Genomic DNA, 13,837 nt, shown 5'->3' with positions numbered 1-13,837 from the left:
TCTATTATTCATCAATAAGATTATCCTTACATTCAAAAAGTTAAACTTAAGAAGATTATGTAACCCCTAAAATATTTGTATGATCACAAGTACTGTTTTACGGTTAACTTACTAAAGTTGTGATATTGATCCGTATCAGCCCTGCAGGGCTGATAACCTATATCAGCCCCGCAAATCCATATCAGCCCTGCGGGTCTGATAAGGCTATTGTTACGTCGGCCATATCGCATATGCAAGAATCCTGTATTTATAACTAAGTATGTGATAAACAGTGCATAGGATTTCTTTAAATCCTCCCTTTTTGAATGTAAATTTAATATGGACAGAATGATATCCATTTTATATCAATTGGTATCTAAGTTACTGGATATGAAAACGTCCCAGTGTTTAATATCTTGATCCAAAATTATATAACTTCTGACCTTTCAAGAGGGAAATTTTAGGATAAAAAAGTCAGATTCTTATGACAATCATCTGTATCTATTTAACTTGGGAGGCGAAAGTTTAGATTTTGTTTTTATACAATTAAAAATATATACACTAGGTGTAAAAAAAAAATTATTCCAGCTGTCGATTCTCCTCCGAGCAATCTGAATGGATTTTTCTGTCTTCGGGTAATAATTATGATAATTATGACCAAATGCCAGGATCCGCGTTGTGGTACCTTCCCATACATACGACAAGGAAAAAGTTTCAACTTTAACGGGAAACAGTTTACTGTTAATAATAACATATCATGTCAAACTAGAAATGTTATATACGTTATAACATATTCCGTTGCGGGGAACTATATATCGGCGAGACGGGAAGTACCTTACGGGAAAGGATCAGAGTACACAAACAGCAAATAAACGTACCGCAATATCGCAAACTTAAAGTCAGTGAACACTTAAACGTGTGTGGAAATAGAACATTTACTGTCTTTCTATTTTATAAACTGCACAACTCTAGCACAATCGAAAGACGTGATAAAGAAAGACATTTTATAAAGACTTTCAAACTTAAATTTAATAGTTTTATGTAAAAGAATTGTTTCTTTACATGTAAATTATGTTACTGAGTCACATTTATTGCTTTGTTATTGTATGCTTTGTTAATGCATTGTTCTGTGAAAGTACGGGAAAAATATGACGTCAATCAGAGACTTGTAAGCGTTAAGTTATTATGACGTCATAATAGACGTTACCATGAGTATTGTTAAACATCAAGAAGAAGAAATGAAAGCGCATATGTTTTACTCGTTCTCTGTGTTTTTATTTATTTAAGATAATTTTCATATTTATCACCGACCAATGTGATTATTCTTGGATTCATATATATATATATATATATATATATATATATATATATATATATATATATATATATATATATATATATATATATATATATATATACACCATCTAGAAATGAAGGACTGAGTTATGCCCCACAATCCATGCCTGAGACACGAGTTCCCATCGGATTAAGGAATGTTTAATTTTCCAGAACCCATGAATAAAGAAGATATCGGTATCTTGACCATAACTCCTGGTGGTATTTTCAACATGCTTACTGACCTGAAAAGCTACAACACCAGTGAATTTCTTTGCAACGTAAGAGATTTCAAGATTAGAAGTCAAAGTGAACAACAGGCAAAAGAAATGAGAAGAGCCTCTTACCAGAAAGACACAGGGGCTACAAAGAAAACAAGAGAAACAGACCCATATTCTATATGTATAGAATTAGGTCAATGGACCCCAGACTGTCACAGAAACAAACAGGAGTGGTGCTACAAGTGTTGAAAAAAGTAAGACATTGGGCCGTTAACTAGAAAAACTTGAGAAAAAACCTCAGGAACACAAGACTCAAAAACAAAAAAACCACCCACTAGAAACACAAGAAGATTCCCAACACCAACAAGAGGAAACTTTCCAAGACAGAAAACACTCTGTAAAAAAAGTAATTATATACGAGGGTCATTCAAAAAATACGTAGACAATGCTTATCATCGTCATATAATTATTACAAGATTATAGATCAACACATTTTCGTAAACATAAACATTTATTTTGGCGAAACTTGTGAAGTTTCATTCCATTTGATTAAACAGAACTCACGTTAACCAAAATTAAAAGAAACATGTTTTGTTACCACGGAGCACGGTTAACCAATATTGTAACGTCAAAAACAACGCTGAGAAAGTTTGTCAAAAGTATACGCATTTTGTTATTTCAAACACGGTTTGTTACGTCTTCTCCATTCAAAACACATATCCTCAATACTTAACACCTGGTTTGCTAACAATTGTACAAATATAGCTTGAATTAGAATGTTATTGTTTTCAAATTCTTTGATTCACCATGCAACTTTATCATTTTTGCAACATTGGAGCACACATCACGTTCAATGACGTTCCTAACTCTTTTGACAATATTTTTAACTTTAACCAGTTTCTTTGCAGACAATCCATCGTCCGATTCAAACTCACTACCACTCAAAAATTGTACTTTCAACTTAATACAAATACACAGATATTTTTCATACAGATTCTGATTTATAAGGATTTTTTTAAGCTTGTAGAAAAAGTTTCCCGAATGTAAAGTCTAATTTTATTGCTACTTGCTGCTCCGTGACGTCCTCCAACTTCATGGTTTTTTGCCTTTTTTAATCAAGTCCATATGTATTTAGAAGCTGATATCTTTTAAATGGAACGAGATATTACATAACCTTATTTTATTTTAATTAATACAGCAATACTTTATTTAAACAGGTAAATTTTATTTCGTTTCAGCTCCATTTATTAGAGATATAGCTGTAAATACTATAAATTGAAAATTAGAAAATTACTCAATTTTGACGGTGCTCCGTGACCCCATTTTTGCTGTTCTAAATCCTTGGTAATTGTAATAAATATGAGGATACATTCCAATAATTTTACACAAATTATTTGAATCTGTTTTTAAAATATTTGTACCAAAATTGGATATCATATGACGTTAAATAAAAACGTTAGGACAAAAGTCTACGAACTTTTTGAATGAACCTCGTATATACATGTACTCGTATTTTGCTTTGAATAAATTTTTTTTCACAGTGTTATTTTTTTCTCAGAAAACAGAGGCTATAAATGACATGACGTCACAAACAAAGTTTTGATTCAATGCCAAAATGTAGCACAAACGAACATAACTAATGCTTAAGCTCTAAGGTAAAATCTAAGGAGTTTACTATTCACCAATCTAAGTTCTAGGTCGATCCCCCAAATTCCCCAGACTTCACTCATTTTACCCCCCTTTTCAGGATCTGGGGGGGGGGGGGGGGGGGGGGGGGGGGGGTAAAAGTGCACCAGTGGACCACCCTCCAGCACAGCTGCTTATACAACTAATGGTCAATTCCAAATAATTTTAGCATGAAAATTAATTTTTTGTAGAGTAAATGCAACTCCATATTCTTCTTCTTGGTATGGAACAGGGTCAGGGCCGATCTGGCTTACCGATGTCATATGCAATGGTACAGAGGTGAGCATATCAATGTGTTCACACTCTCATTGGGGAGATACTAGTGGTGAATGCAGCCATGACCAAGATGTAGGAGTACATTGCTCAGGTACATAGTTTGTATTTAATGACTTTGTCGTAGACATTATTTATTTTCTGGCAAGGCTTAAAAGGATTTCTAATGCAATTGTTTTGTTAAATATGATTTGATTGGCTACTGCACTGATGTTTGAAGCAGTAAAATGGGCATTAACAAGAGTGAAAGATTTTCATTGTGACATTATAATAGAGCAAAGCAAAACCTCAATGCTCTGTTACGTATTTCATATACAAAATTCAACAAAATAAGACGTAAAGACGTAAACAACATCAAAATGGATTGATTGCATTTGAATGGAATCCACTGTTTTCCATTTCGGTATTTGCGACCAAAACGCTTTCTCGTCCTCGGTAAAACTCTGTTTGCGACCGTCAAATCAGCAGTATTGCGGTCGCTGATATCAAATTAAAAGAGAGTTATTCCCTTAATTTTGCCTCTGAACATTAAAAATGTTAAGTTACTGCTTTAAATACATCGTTTGTGTGCAGTTTAAAATTGTAAACACATTTCTTTTTTTAATCTGTTAAAGAACTTCATTGACGTAAACTTGATTAGAACTTTTTGATCGGTCGTTTACAAACATGTTAGTGTTAATTTGGTCATTTATTTAGAAATGTGTTCTTTATGAAACTTTGTAGCAAGCGTTATGATATTTAGGCTTGTTAGATAAATGTATCTGTTTATTCGTTTTCCTTCAAGGGTGTATAAAAGGACATTTTAATTAATCTAGCCTATTAGATAAATTATAGTTAAATCATTTCTTTATACACATCCTGAATTGCAGAGTTTTTACATTCAAAGCTCAGCATGATTTTTGAAAAGAAATTTCGCTTTATTTTCTTTTATAACTTCAATTTTTCAGACCACTATATAAGCCATTCATTCGGTCACAGTTTAGTTTTCACCAGTGTAGACAGACTTTCTCTACATGATAGGAAAAAGAGATAACGAACAGTATTCAATATCAAAGTCAATAAAACAATACAAATAGGAGCAGAGCAAACCTCCGAAACATCAGAGGTGGGATCAGGTGCCATGGAGGAGTGAACATCCCCTGCTGACCGGTCACACCCGCCGTGTGCTCCTTGTCATGATCGAGAAAATGACGGAAAAAATCTTCGTTAATTCAGTGTATAAAAAATGAACTAACAAGTAGTAAGAATAAAAGGTCAGTCAGCATTTGACTCAATGTTTAATTGTATTTGCTGTCAAGACCATTGTATTGACCACAGAACTTACGAAATGATGACTTTAAACAAGACTGCTGATATTCGTGTTTCATCAACTTGCTTGTCAATAATTTACCTCATTTTTAGAAATTGATCATACGAAGAGTGTATACTCTTGCGTATCGAATCAAATGAAATATATACACTTTGTATGCAGGTGATGAAGGTATATTGCTGCAAAAGTAAGGGAAATTGACGATAGAAAGTTAAAGTCATCACGTTTATCATTTAGTTTGGTTGTAAGATTACCATTAAGGTCTTTTCAAGTAAAATATCCAAGTATGAAACAGACGTGTCAGACTCTATGGTATCTTTTATCTCAAACTCACCAGAATCATATGGAAATTATCATTGTAATATAAAAATGTCTGCTGTAAACGGAGCGCGATTGGTACCCATGGGAATTTCGAAAGATATCTGGAATACCTGCGCAAGTGAGTTAAGGCTACATATTGAGGTTTCTATGCAAAATATCTCAATAAATTCAATAATTACTCTACCTACCGAAAAGAAAATATTTTTTTCTAATACATTGTGAGTATCCACGACATGCGATAGCCAGTACACATTATGGCGTCATATTATGATGTCATCGACCTCTACTATACAAATTTATAACAAAAATAAACAAAATCGTTATGCGCAAGGGCATACCTTACTTTGTTTTACAGAAACAGGGTATAAAAAGACACAGGATATTCCAAGGATGTAAGGTATTGCTGCACAAATGTCGACACTGCAATTGCTTAGTTACTATTTGTGCAGTTTTAAGCTTACACAGGGTACAAATTCACGGTCCAGTGTAAGTTTTCTAAACTTTTTATGAATTTAGAAAGTGCATAGTATTTTAACAGCAATTCTAAAAATTTTCTTCTTAATATTATACATTATTTATTTCAAATTTAATAGGATATATCCTTGCGCCGACGTTGTTTTGTTGATGTGTTTTATTACCTTGAATAAGAGAGAATAATGACGTCATCATTGATGGCGATGTAAGTTGTTACTCATTATCAGTTCAGGGAATGGAAACACTTCTGGTGATCATAAAAAGTGATAAGTATACCTTGTACAATTTACGTTTCATATATTAAGTTTAGTCCCATAGTTTATTTTCTCGTAGATCGGAAATTGTTATTAATAAAAGCAATGATAAATTCGTAAAATACTGCAAAAGCAATCAATTACATCATTAGTTTCCAGCGTCATCTTCATTTGTAATCATCTAATTTACTGCTATCACCTGTCGTATTCTTCATTTCCACGACTTCTTGTGATTTCCACAGTAATATGCTAAAACATAAACATGGTACTATCCTCTTCACAATCGCATTCTCTGAGCGAATTAATTCAGGAGTACAAACACATATGACGGACCCAAAGACACTGGATCAGACGTTTTCTCCGCCCTTGGTATCATACAATGTACCAACTTCATATAAAAATATACTTCAAATGCAGTCCACGATAAAATCCAATGTTTCCTTGATAATTGTTGCAATATTGTCCGAATTTGAGTAAAAACTTCGAAACAAATTCAGTCAATTTTCAAAATCCATAAATGGACATTTTCGGTTGGGTGAACTTCTACTGCACTACCATAATGGACAAAGAGTATGGAAACCATAAATAGCAATTATGAAATGAAAAAATAATACAAACTCGTAAGTTTAAAATGACGTTTTTTTTAATAACATTTTGTTTACAGCACCTTAAGATTTAAAGTAGTTCTGAATTGGATGAGTAACTAGGCTTTTCCTTCATCAGTGTTCTACAATATTTTAATTCAGATCATAGTGCCTTTAGTACTATTATAAACTCTGATTGAATAGCAAAAGTATATACTATGCTTTTCAATTTAATAACTGAATTTGTCACACAATATAACCCTTTTTTTAATCAGTCCTCCCCAGAACTTACACCTAGCGCCTTCATCAGCTTTGGTGCCTTTTATGTTATAAAGGTGTTATATGCAGCATGATTTTCCCTTACAAAGTCAAAAGGAGGCCTTTAATCGGTGATTCTACAAAAAATGGACCAATTCAAAATATAAAACATGAAAAAATAATTGTATCGAAAAACAAAATGAACATAATAATTCTCTAAATGACATAACAGTTTTGAAAAAAAAGTAGTGTCCACAAATCTGGCATCGTTAATTTTTTACATCGATTTTAATATTACACTGATTTTAAGGTAAGGTTACTAAGGTAAATGTTTGATCAAGCCTTATTATTTTTTAAATAACGCTGAATTTGACCATTTTTGTGTCTAATATTCAGTATGGAAAGCTAAAACACGATTTATAAAGTTTTGCGTGAATCGGAAATTAAATTAAATTTTCGGTAAAAATATACTAAAACGGAAGTTAATGATACGAAAGTTAATTTCCCAACAATAAAAGTTAAAATTTCGGCGATAGTTAAAATCAAAGCTTGTTTTAGGATATTAAACAAAAGTATGAAGCTTTCGCTTCTAAAATAAAAAAAAATGTATACCTTTAATGCAAAAACTTTCCTGAAATACCGTTACGGAAGTTTACTTAAATTTTTAAGAGAGACAACAGGTTTTCTGTAATTCATTTTGTTATTTCAAAAATGTAATCGTCTTAAATAGCTGACTAACTACTAGAATCAAAGATGGAAGGTTCCGTTGTCACTTTCAGGTAAGTTTCAGTTCTTTTTGAAATCTGCATTCTGTTCGTTTAATTTGGGGAAAAAATGGTTATTCGATTTTTATAGACATGCAATGATTTCGCATTAAAGAAGATGCATACATTTCTGTGCAAGAAGTAGTTTGATTTCATTTTATATAAGATGAAATTTTTTTTTTTAATTTATCGCAATCTGTTTCATTTGTGACTCTTACGGCTGAGAATTCCACCTTGTTATTGAAAATAAATGAAGCGACACGAAGATTTGCAGTTAAATTCGTTTTTCAACATTAAATTATTTTCTTATCGAAATTTTAACTGCAAATATATATTAGGTAAATATTTACAAAACCATGTTTGAAATCGATCATAAAATTTATACTCAAGATATTAGAACGGTGTGTTTGTATGCGACATAGAAAATCTTAATAGGTCATTATTATATAGAATGACTGTGATGCCATACATCGAACTATTGTAGAAAGATGCATCGCAAAGTTAAAAGTAAACAAAACTTTGAACAGTGTTTGGCGTCATTTCAAATTTATTCTCCCATGTGTTGTAGAATTAATTGCGGGATAAGTTTGTAGAAAAGAAGTACATGAATAAAATACATTGAATTTTGTTTGTGTGACAAATTCAGTTAATAAATTGAAAAGTATAGTATACTAGTATAAGTTTGCTATTTCATCAGAGTTTACAATATTACTCGACGATCTGAATTAAAATATTGTAGAACACTGATGAAGGAAAAGCCTAGTTAATCATCCAATTCAGAACTACATGTACTTTAAATCTTAAGGTGCTGTAAACTAAATGTTATAAAAAAAACGTCATTTTAAACTAACGAGTTTGTGTTACTTTTTCATTTCATAATTGCTATTTATGGTTTCCATACTCTTTGTCCGTTATCGATAGTGCAGTTACTGTAGAAGTTCACCCAACCGAAAATGTCCAATACGAGACAACAAACCTGACATTAACTCCATCATCATTTCTCCTGCCTTGCTACATTTTTCTTCCACGTTTGATATCTTCCAGTACCTGGCACATCCTGGTCACGGCACCAAATTGGTCTTGTGAACCAATGACAAGAGAAAGTCTTTTCTAAGAGTTTATTTAACAGTAGTGAAATTATTAGAGAATACAAATGATGATCGTATAGTGGTTTAGAGAAAGAGAGATCGAAGATCGCCATAGATCGTATTAATAATGTACAATACATAAATGGCTCTTGATCGTATAGCGTCTCACGATCCCTCCTAATACGTTGCTCCGAAGAGCCCCGCTCTGAGAAGTGCGGCCCAAATGAGGGCGAGAGAGTGAGCTAGAGCGCCTGATAAAGTTAGACTGTCATTTTTATAATGTACAATACATAATGCTCATTTACATATATGATAAACAAGGTATTCAATAAATGGGTCTAAATCCTGGAAAGAACTATATGCGGTATATTTCATATATTTGCCCCCACAAAAGGCAAATTTTGAAAACTTCCTGAAATGTGCTGAATTCAATGAATTGTATGAGAAATATAAATTAACAGAAAATATTATAGTGTCAAGGCAGTGTATTTACAATTTTTGTTTTTCTGACGTCACAAACTAGTCCGATTTTATATCCTTTTTCAGAAAGAGGACAAAATAAACAAAATTTCAACAATTTTAGCTTTAAAATTTATAGAGCGCAAGTTTGTTCAGGAACAATATTGACATATTTCATTGATATTATCATTCTACACATTATATCAAAATATTGATCCTGAACACACATGCGCTCGGTGACTTTTTCTCAAAATATCGACGAAATATGTACATTTTTCTGTAAAATTCATAAAAAACTGAAATTTACGTCATGTTTGTGACGTCATAACGTACATATGGCGTCATTACTTATGAAAATATTCAGTGCTTTGAAGTCAGCATATATTCCCCTGTTTGAGAACTTAATTAGATATCTCTCAATCAAAGTTTGATTGGGCAAATATTGGTTATTACCGAATTAAGTTCTTTGACAAAACAATTTATAATCTAAACAAAGGTTTTTGTAAACTGGTGGTCAGTGTCCTTGTATTAGGCAAAAGTAAGTATAACTTTAATATAAACTTTTATAGTTTTCAGTTATTGTTCCTGGATTGATGTCCGTAGATAGATAAATATCCTGGTATGTTTTATAGTCCTTAATCCGATTAACTTGTTTGTTTACTTTTACGGAAAAGTCTTACACTTCTGTATCCTTCTTGAATTAGGGGTCAGTGCACTCTATCATGAGTACATTTTAATAAGCTTATTTTATTTTCTTGATTAAAATAATTATCTCAAAGCCTATAGGTTTACAATTATTTTCCAATAAATCACAAACGTCATTAAAAAATAATCAGATCAGAAACACATATAAAACTTGTGAAGTTGAAATGTACATTTGACTTAAAGGTATTTGGACACAGATTTGAATTTATTATTTTCTCTATAATATTACGACTTATATATTTAAATAGCATTTCACACACAAAAAAAAAAAAATTAAAAATCTTATTTCGTTTAATAGATATTGAAATTTCAAATTTTTCGGCGGGGTTGATTGACATATCCTTGCACTCTCACAAATTTAATTTTATTCTTAATCCTAAGGAAAAGTGGCCATCTCGTTTTGTATAAATGAAAAATATTAGTATTATAATCCAGAAAATTCAGAGTAGACACGTTCGAAAGCAAAACAAACACACAATAAATTGTCAGTCCGTGCAGTTGTGATAAGCAGACGATATAAACGCACCCGGTTAATTCTAAATATAAACAATAACAGAACTCGAGCCCTGTTTACAAAAACTGTGTACATAACACGAGTGTGCTCGATTTGCTAAAATCTGTATGCATCTCTTCGTTCGGATGACGATACTTGTGAAGGTGTTTTGCTTTCTAACATTTCTACTCTGAATAAAATTATTTTTCTTGATCAAAGTTTATGTATATTTCTCATTAAAACAAATAAAAATTGCCACTTTTCCTAAAGATTAGGAATAAAGTTAAAATTTGTGAAAATGCAAGGATATGTCAATCAAACCCGCTTAATAACTTTTAAATTAAATAAGATTATTTCTAAATAATTTTTGTGTGAAATGCTATTAAAATATATAATTCGTGATAGTATACAGAAAAAATGAGAAAATATTTACTTCAAATCTGTGTCCAAGTAACTTTAAGAGTGAAATACGTATTTAAACCACATTGATGTGTCGTCTTTTGCAATTTAAACACTGTATATTGCAGAAAGTAGCTGATGAATGTAGGTTTCTAAAGCCAAGCGGGGCTGTTTCCCGAACCTCCCTCCGCCATATTTAAACTCCGAGATCTTGGTAATAAAGTGGTAAAATATAGAAATCTGATTTTGTTATATTGTATATTCAAAAAGATCTTTTAAGCTACAAACAATAAAAGGCTAATTTAAATGCAGCAAAAGCTCAAATTGTCTGCACTTTATTAACAGGTACCCGGTACGATTTACACTGTGGTGTTAAATGGAACAGCATTAACGCAGCATGGTGACTCAATTCGTTTCTATATAGAGAAACGATCAGTCATATTTGTGGGCTGCTAGTACATGTAGCAGAATAGAAATAAAGTCCTTGTTTTCGTGAATGATGCAGAATAACCTCCTCGGTCTCGAAATGTTGTTTGAAATATATAAGCCTCGGCTACGCCTCGGCTTTTATCTTTCAACAACATTCCTTGACCTCGGAGGTTATTCTGCAACATTCACGGGGACGCGGACTTTATTTCTTAAATCCTTCCAAGAATATATTCTGATTATTTACTTTTTCAGCAGGAATGCAAATATCAGATGTAGTAATGATAGTGAAAAATATCAAAACTTCTTGGAAATGAAAATGACTGCCTCCGGCAATTTTGTTCGGTGAAACGTGATTTCCACACCTCCACTGTGTCGATTGATATTGATTGACATGACAAACACGTGACTTTGTGCACTGTCTGTGAACTTGATGACGGAAAATAAAAGCCAATGGTTGCTGTCAAATGGATTTGCTAATCTAAAAAAATATTGACTACATTTACTGCTTGGAATATTTAGGAAAAATAAGAATTTTTATTTAATACAACAGATATCTGAGAATTGAGGGGGTCTCTTTCTCTCTCTCGTACATCTGTGCAATAAAAAATATGACAGCACATTACTTATTTAGTTTTCAAAATTTAATCTATTACAAATAATTTTTATGCCCTCTTAATTTCAATCATCTTGCCGAGTATAATAAAGGCCGGGAAATGTCTACATATACATGTAGAAGTTAGTTGAAATAATCATCATAGAAGAATACAAGAGACACATAACAAAGAATATTTTGCATTAGAATTGTAAAAAACGATACGTTTTCTGCAATACGTCAACGGACAATTGTGAATTCCAAAAAAAGTCCGTTATTTTACTCAGAGTCGCCTTGGCACGGAAATAATGTATGGTTGATTCAACCGCGTACAATGTAATTATTGCATTCTATAGTAGTAGTTTTATCTTCTAAAGTTCACATTATTTTATAAGAGAAAAGATAAGAATATTTACTATATTTATAAATAGATTAATTTTATATTTAAACTACACGCGTTCGGTACATGTAACAAATGCACATGTTTTACTGCAATTAAAATTATGTTATAAAACTTTCGATTTAATTCATAGGTGCATATACCGGGTATGTGCAGAAAAAAAAATGTTTCTATTTATTTATCTACTGTGTATTTATATTAAAGCACCTGAAATTAGAATTAAAAAATACTTTCAATGCAAGGAAAAGATCGGAGGCATTCCGAATAAATCGTTCATCATGCGTTCATCGTTCGTTCACCGTTCACTTTGCGCTCGTATTTGCGCTCCGTTCGCGTTCTGCGTTCACCGTTCACACATCGTTCACCAAGTTGCGTTCAGCGTTCGAACATCGTTTACTCACCGTTCGCTCTGTGTTCGTTCACCGTTCAGGTGGGAAAGTAGAACGTTTTAGGGACTGTATATTTAAACTACATTGTATAATTGTATTTGATGCTAGTTAACAATTGATGTTCTTGGTTTGCATAATACCTTTATAGTAGATTTAACATAGAAATAATATCTAGAATTTAAGAATATGTCTAAAATGAATTTTATTGTTAGGATAAAATTAAATTGATTTTTGTAAACAGGTAATTTTAACATTGCCGTAAGACTAGCTAATGGATCTAACCCCAGTAATGGTCGAGTTGAAATCTATCATGATGGAGAATGGGGGACGGTATGTGACGATGGTTGGGGAACATCAGAGGCTGAAGTCATTTGTACCATGCTAAGATACCCAAGGTATTTACCATGCACAAAGCAATTAGCATTTTTTAATTAAGGAGTATTGATATGTTTTGCAAATTCAGTGTTGCAGGTTTTGGTGACGTCACAACTTTTCCGCTATATCCAGATCATGACAAGGAGCACACGGCGGATTTGCATGTACTTTTCTGGTTAATATCTACTTTAAAGTGTTTATTTAACGAAAATCAAATATGAAATAAAATCCTACAAGAAATGAAATATTTTTCTTTTAATATGTTTATATTATGAATTAAATCTAGTAATTATTTATTGTAAACATAGGAGTATTTTTTGGAAAGTGATTATTCTTGTTGCTTGCAAATGTAAACAAATAAATGGATGCAGATTTTAATTTGGAATAGAATTTTAAACAACACCTGTATAAACCAGAAAATGATTTAGAAATTCTTGAGTCCCTGCTTATTGAAAAAATGAAAGTTGAAGAGTTAACTGAGGTTGTTGCCATGCAAATTCATCCAACATTTTCGCTTCTTTAATCACAGACCGATCAAGAGTTTTCTTGATAAATGACCTTACTGATAGTTCATTGTCTCCGTATCTTTCTTTCAATTGCTTCATTGCAACTTGGTACGACACGTTTCGCTTCAGCTTGGGTCATTTGTTCCAAATAATTGAAACGCTCGTCATCAGTGTTGGTGTTCATCACTACCTTTGCATGAAACTGTCTCATGAATCGCCGAAATTTTAATGGATTACAAATGTTTTTCTTAATTTCTGGCAATGGTCTTTTTAGGTAGTTCACAACCTGCATTGCACTTTGTTGTTTTGTTTCCATTGAAATGTTTGGCACAAAAACATGGGCATTCGGATGAAAATTGGGTATCAAGTTCCGCATCCATCAGTATGTTTCTGGCACAGAGTGATGGCTTAGGTATATTTCTTCAAAGTGTAATTTCCTCTTCACAAAATTAATCATTGGATGTAAGTTCACTCCTAGCTCGTATTTTTGCATTAGAAATTGCGATATGCTGACTGACGTTTTTCATACCAATTGTTAGTCCAT

At 32.3% G+C, this 13,837-nt stretch overlaps 1 protein-coding gene across 1 annotated transcript in view; it reads left to right on the top strand.

Annotated features, from left to right (window-relative positions):
• The window catches only part of LOC134240365 (CD5 antigen-like), a 29,109-nt gene extending 15,538 nt beyond the window's left edge, over positions 1-13,571 (top strand). Inside the window, exons 4-6 of the mRNA XM_062722457.1 lie at positions 3,413-3,588; positions 12,654-12,807; positions 13,568-13,571. Of these exons, the coding sequence (XP_062578441.1) occupies positions 3,413-3,588; positions 12,654-12,807; positions 13,568-13,571 (334 nt within the window). The remainder of the gene's footprint in view (positions 1-3,412; positions 3,589-12,653; positions 12,808-13,567) is intronic.
• The last annotated feature ends 266 nt before the right edge of the window (positions 13,572-13,837 follow it).

The sequence above is a fragment of the Saccostrea cucullata genome, unplaced genomic scaffold, assembly GCF_032062105.1.
Source record: "Saccostrea cucullata isolate Sc308-1 unplaced genomic scaffold, CSIRO_AGI_Scuc_v1 ctg1053, whole genome shotgun sequence".
NCBI lineage: Eukaryota > Metazoa > Mollusca > Bivalvia > Ostreida > Ostreidae > Saccostrea > Saccostrea cuccullata.
The sequence above is the reverse complement of the archived record's forward strand: the minus strand, read 5'-3'. Positions and strand labels throughout refer to the sequence as shown.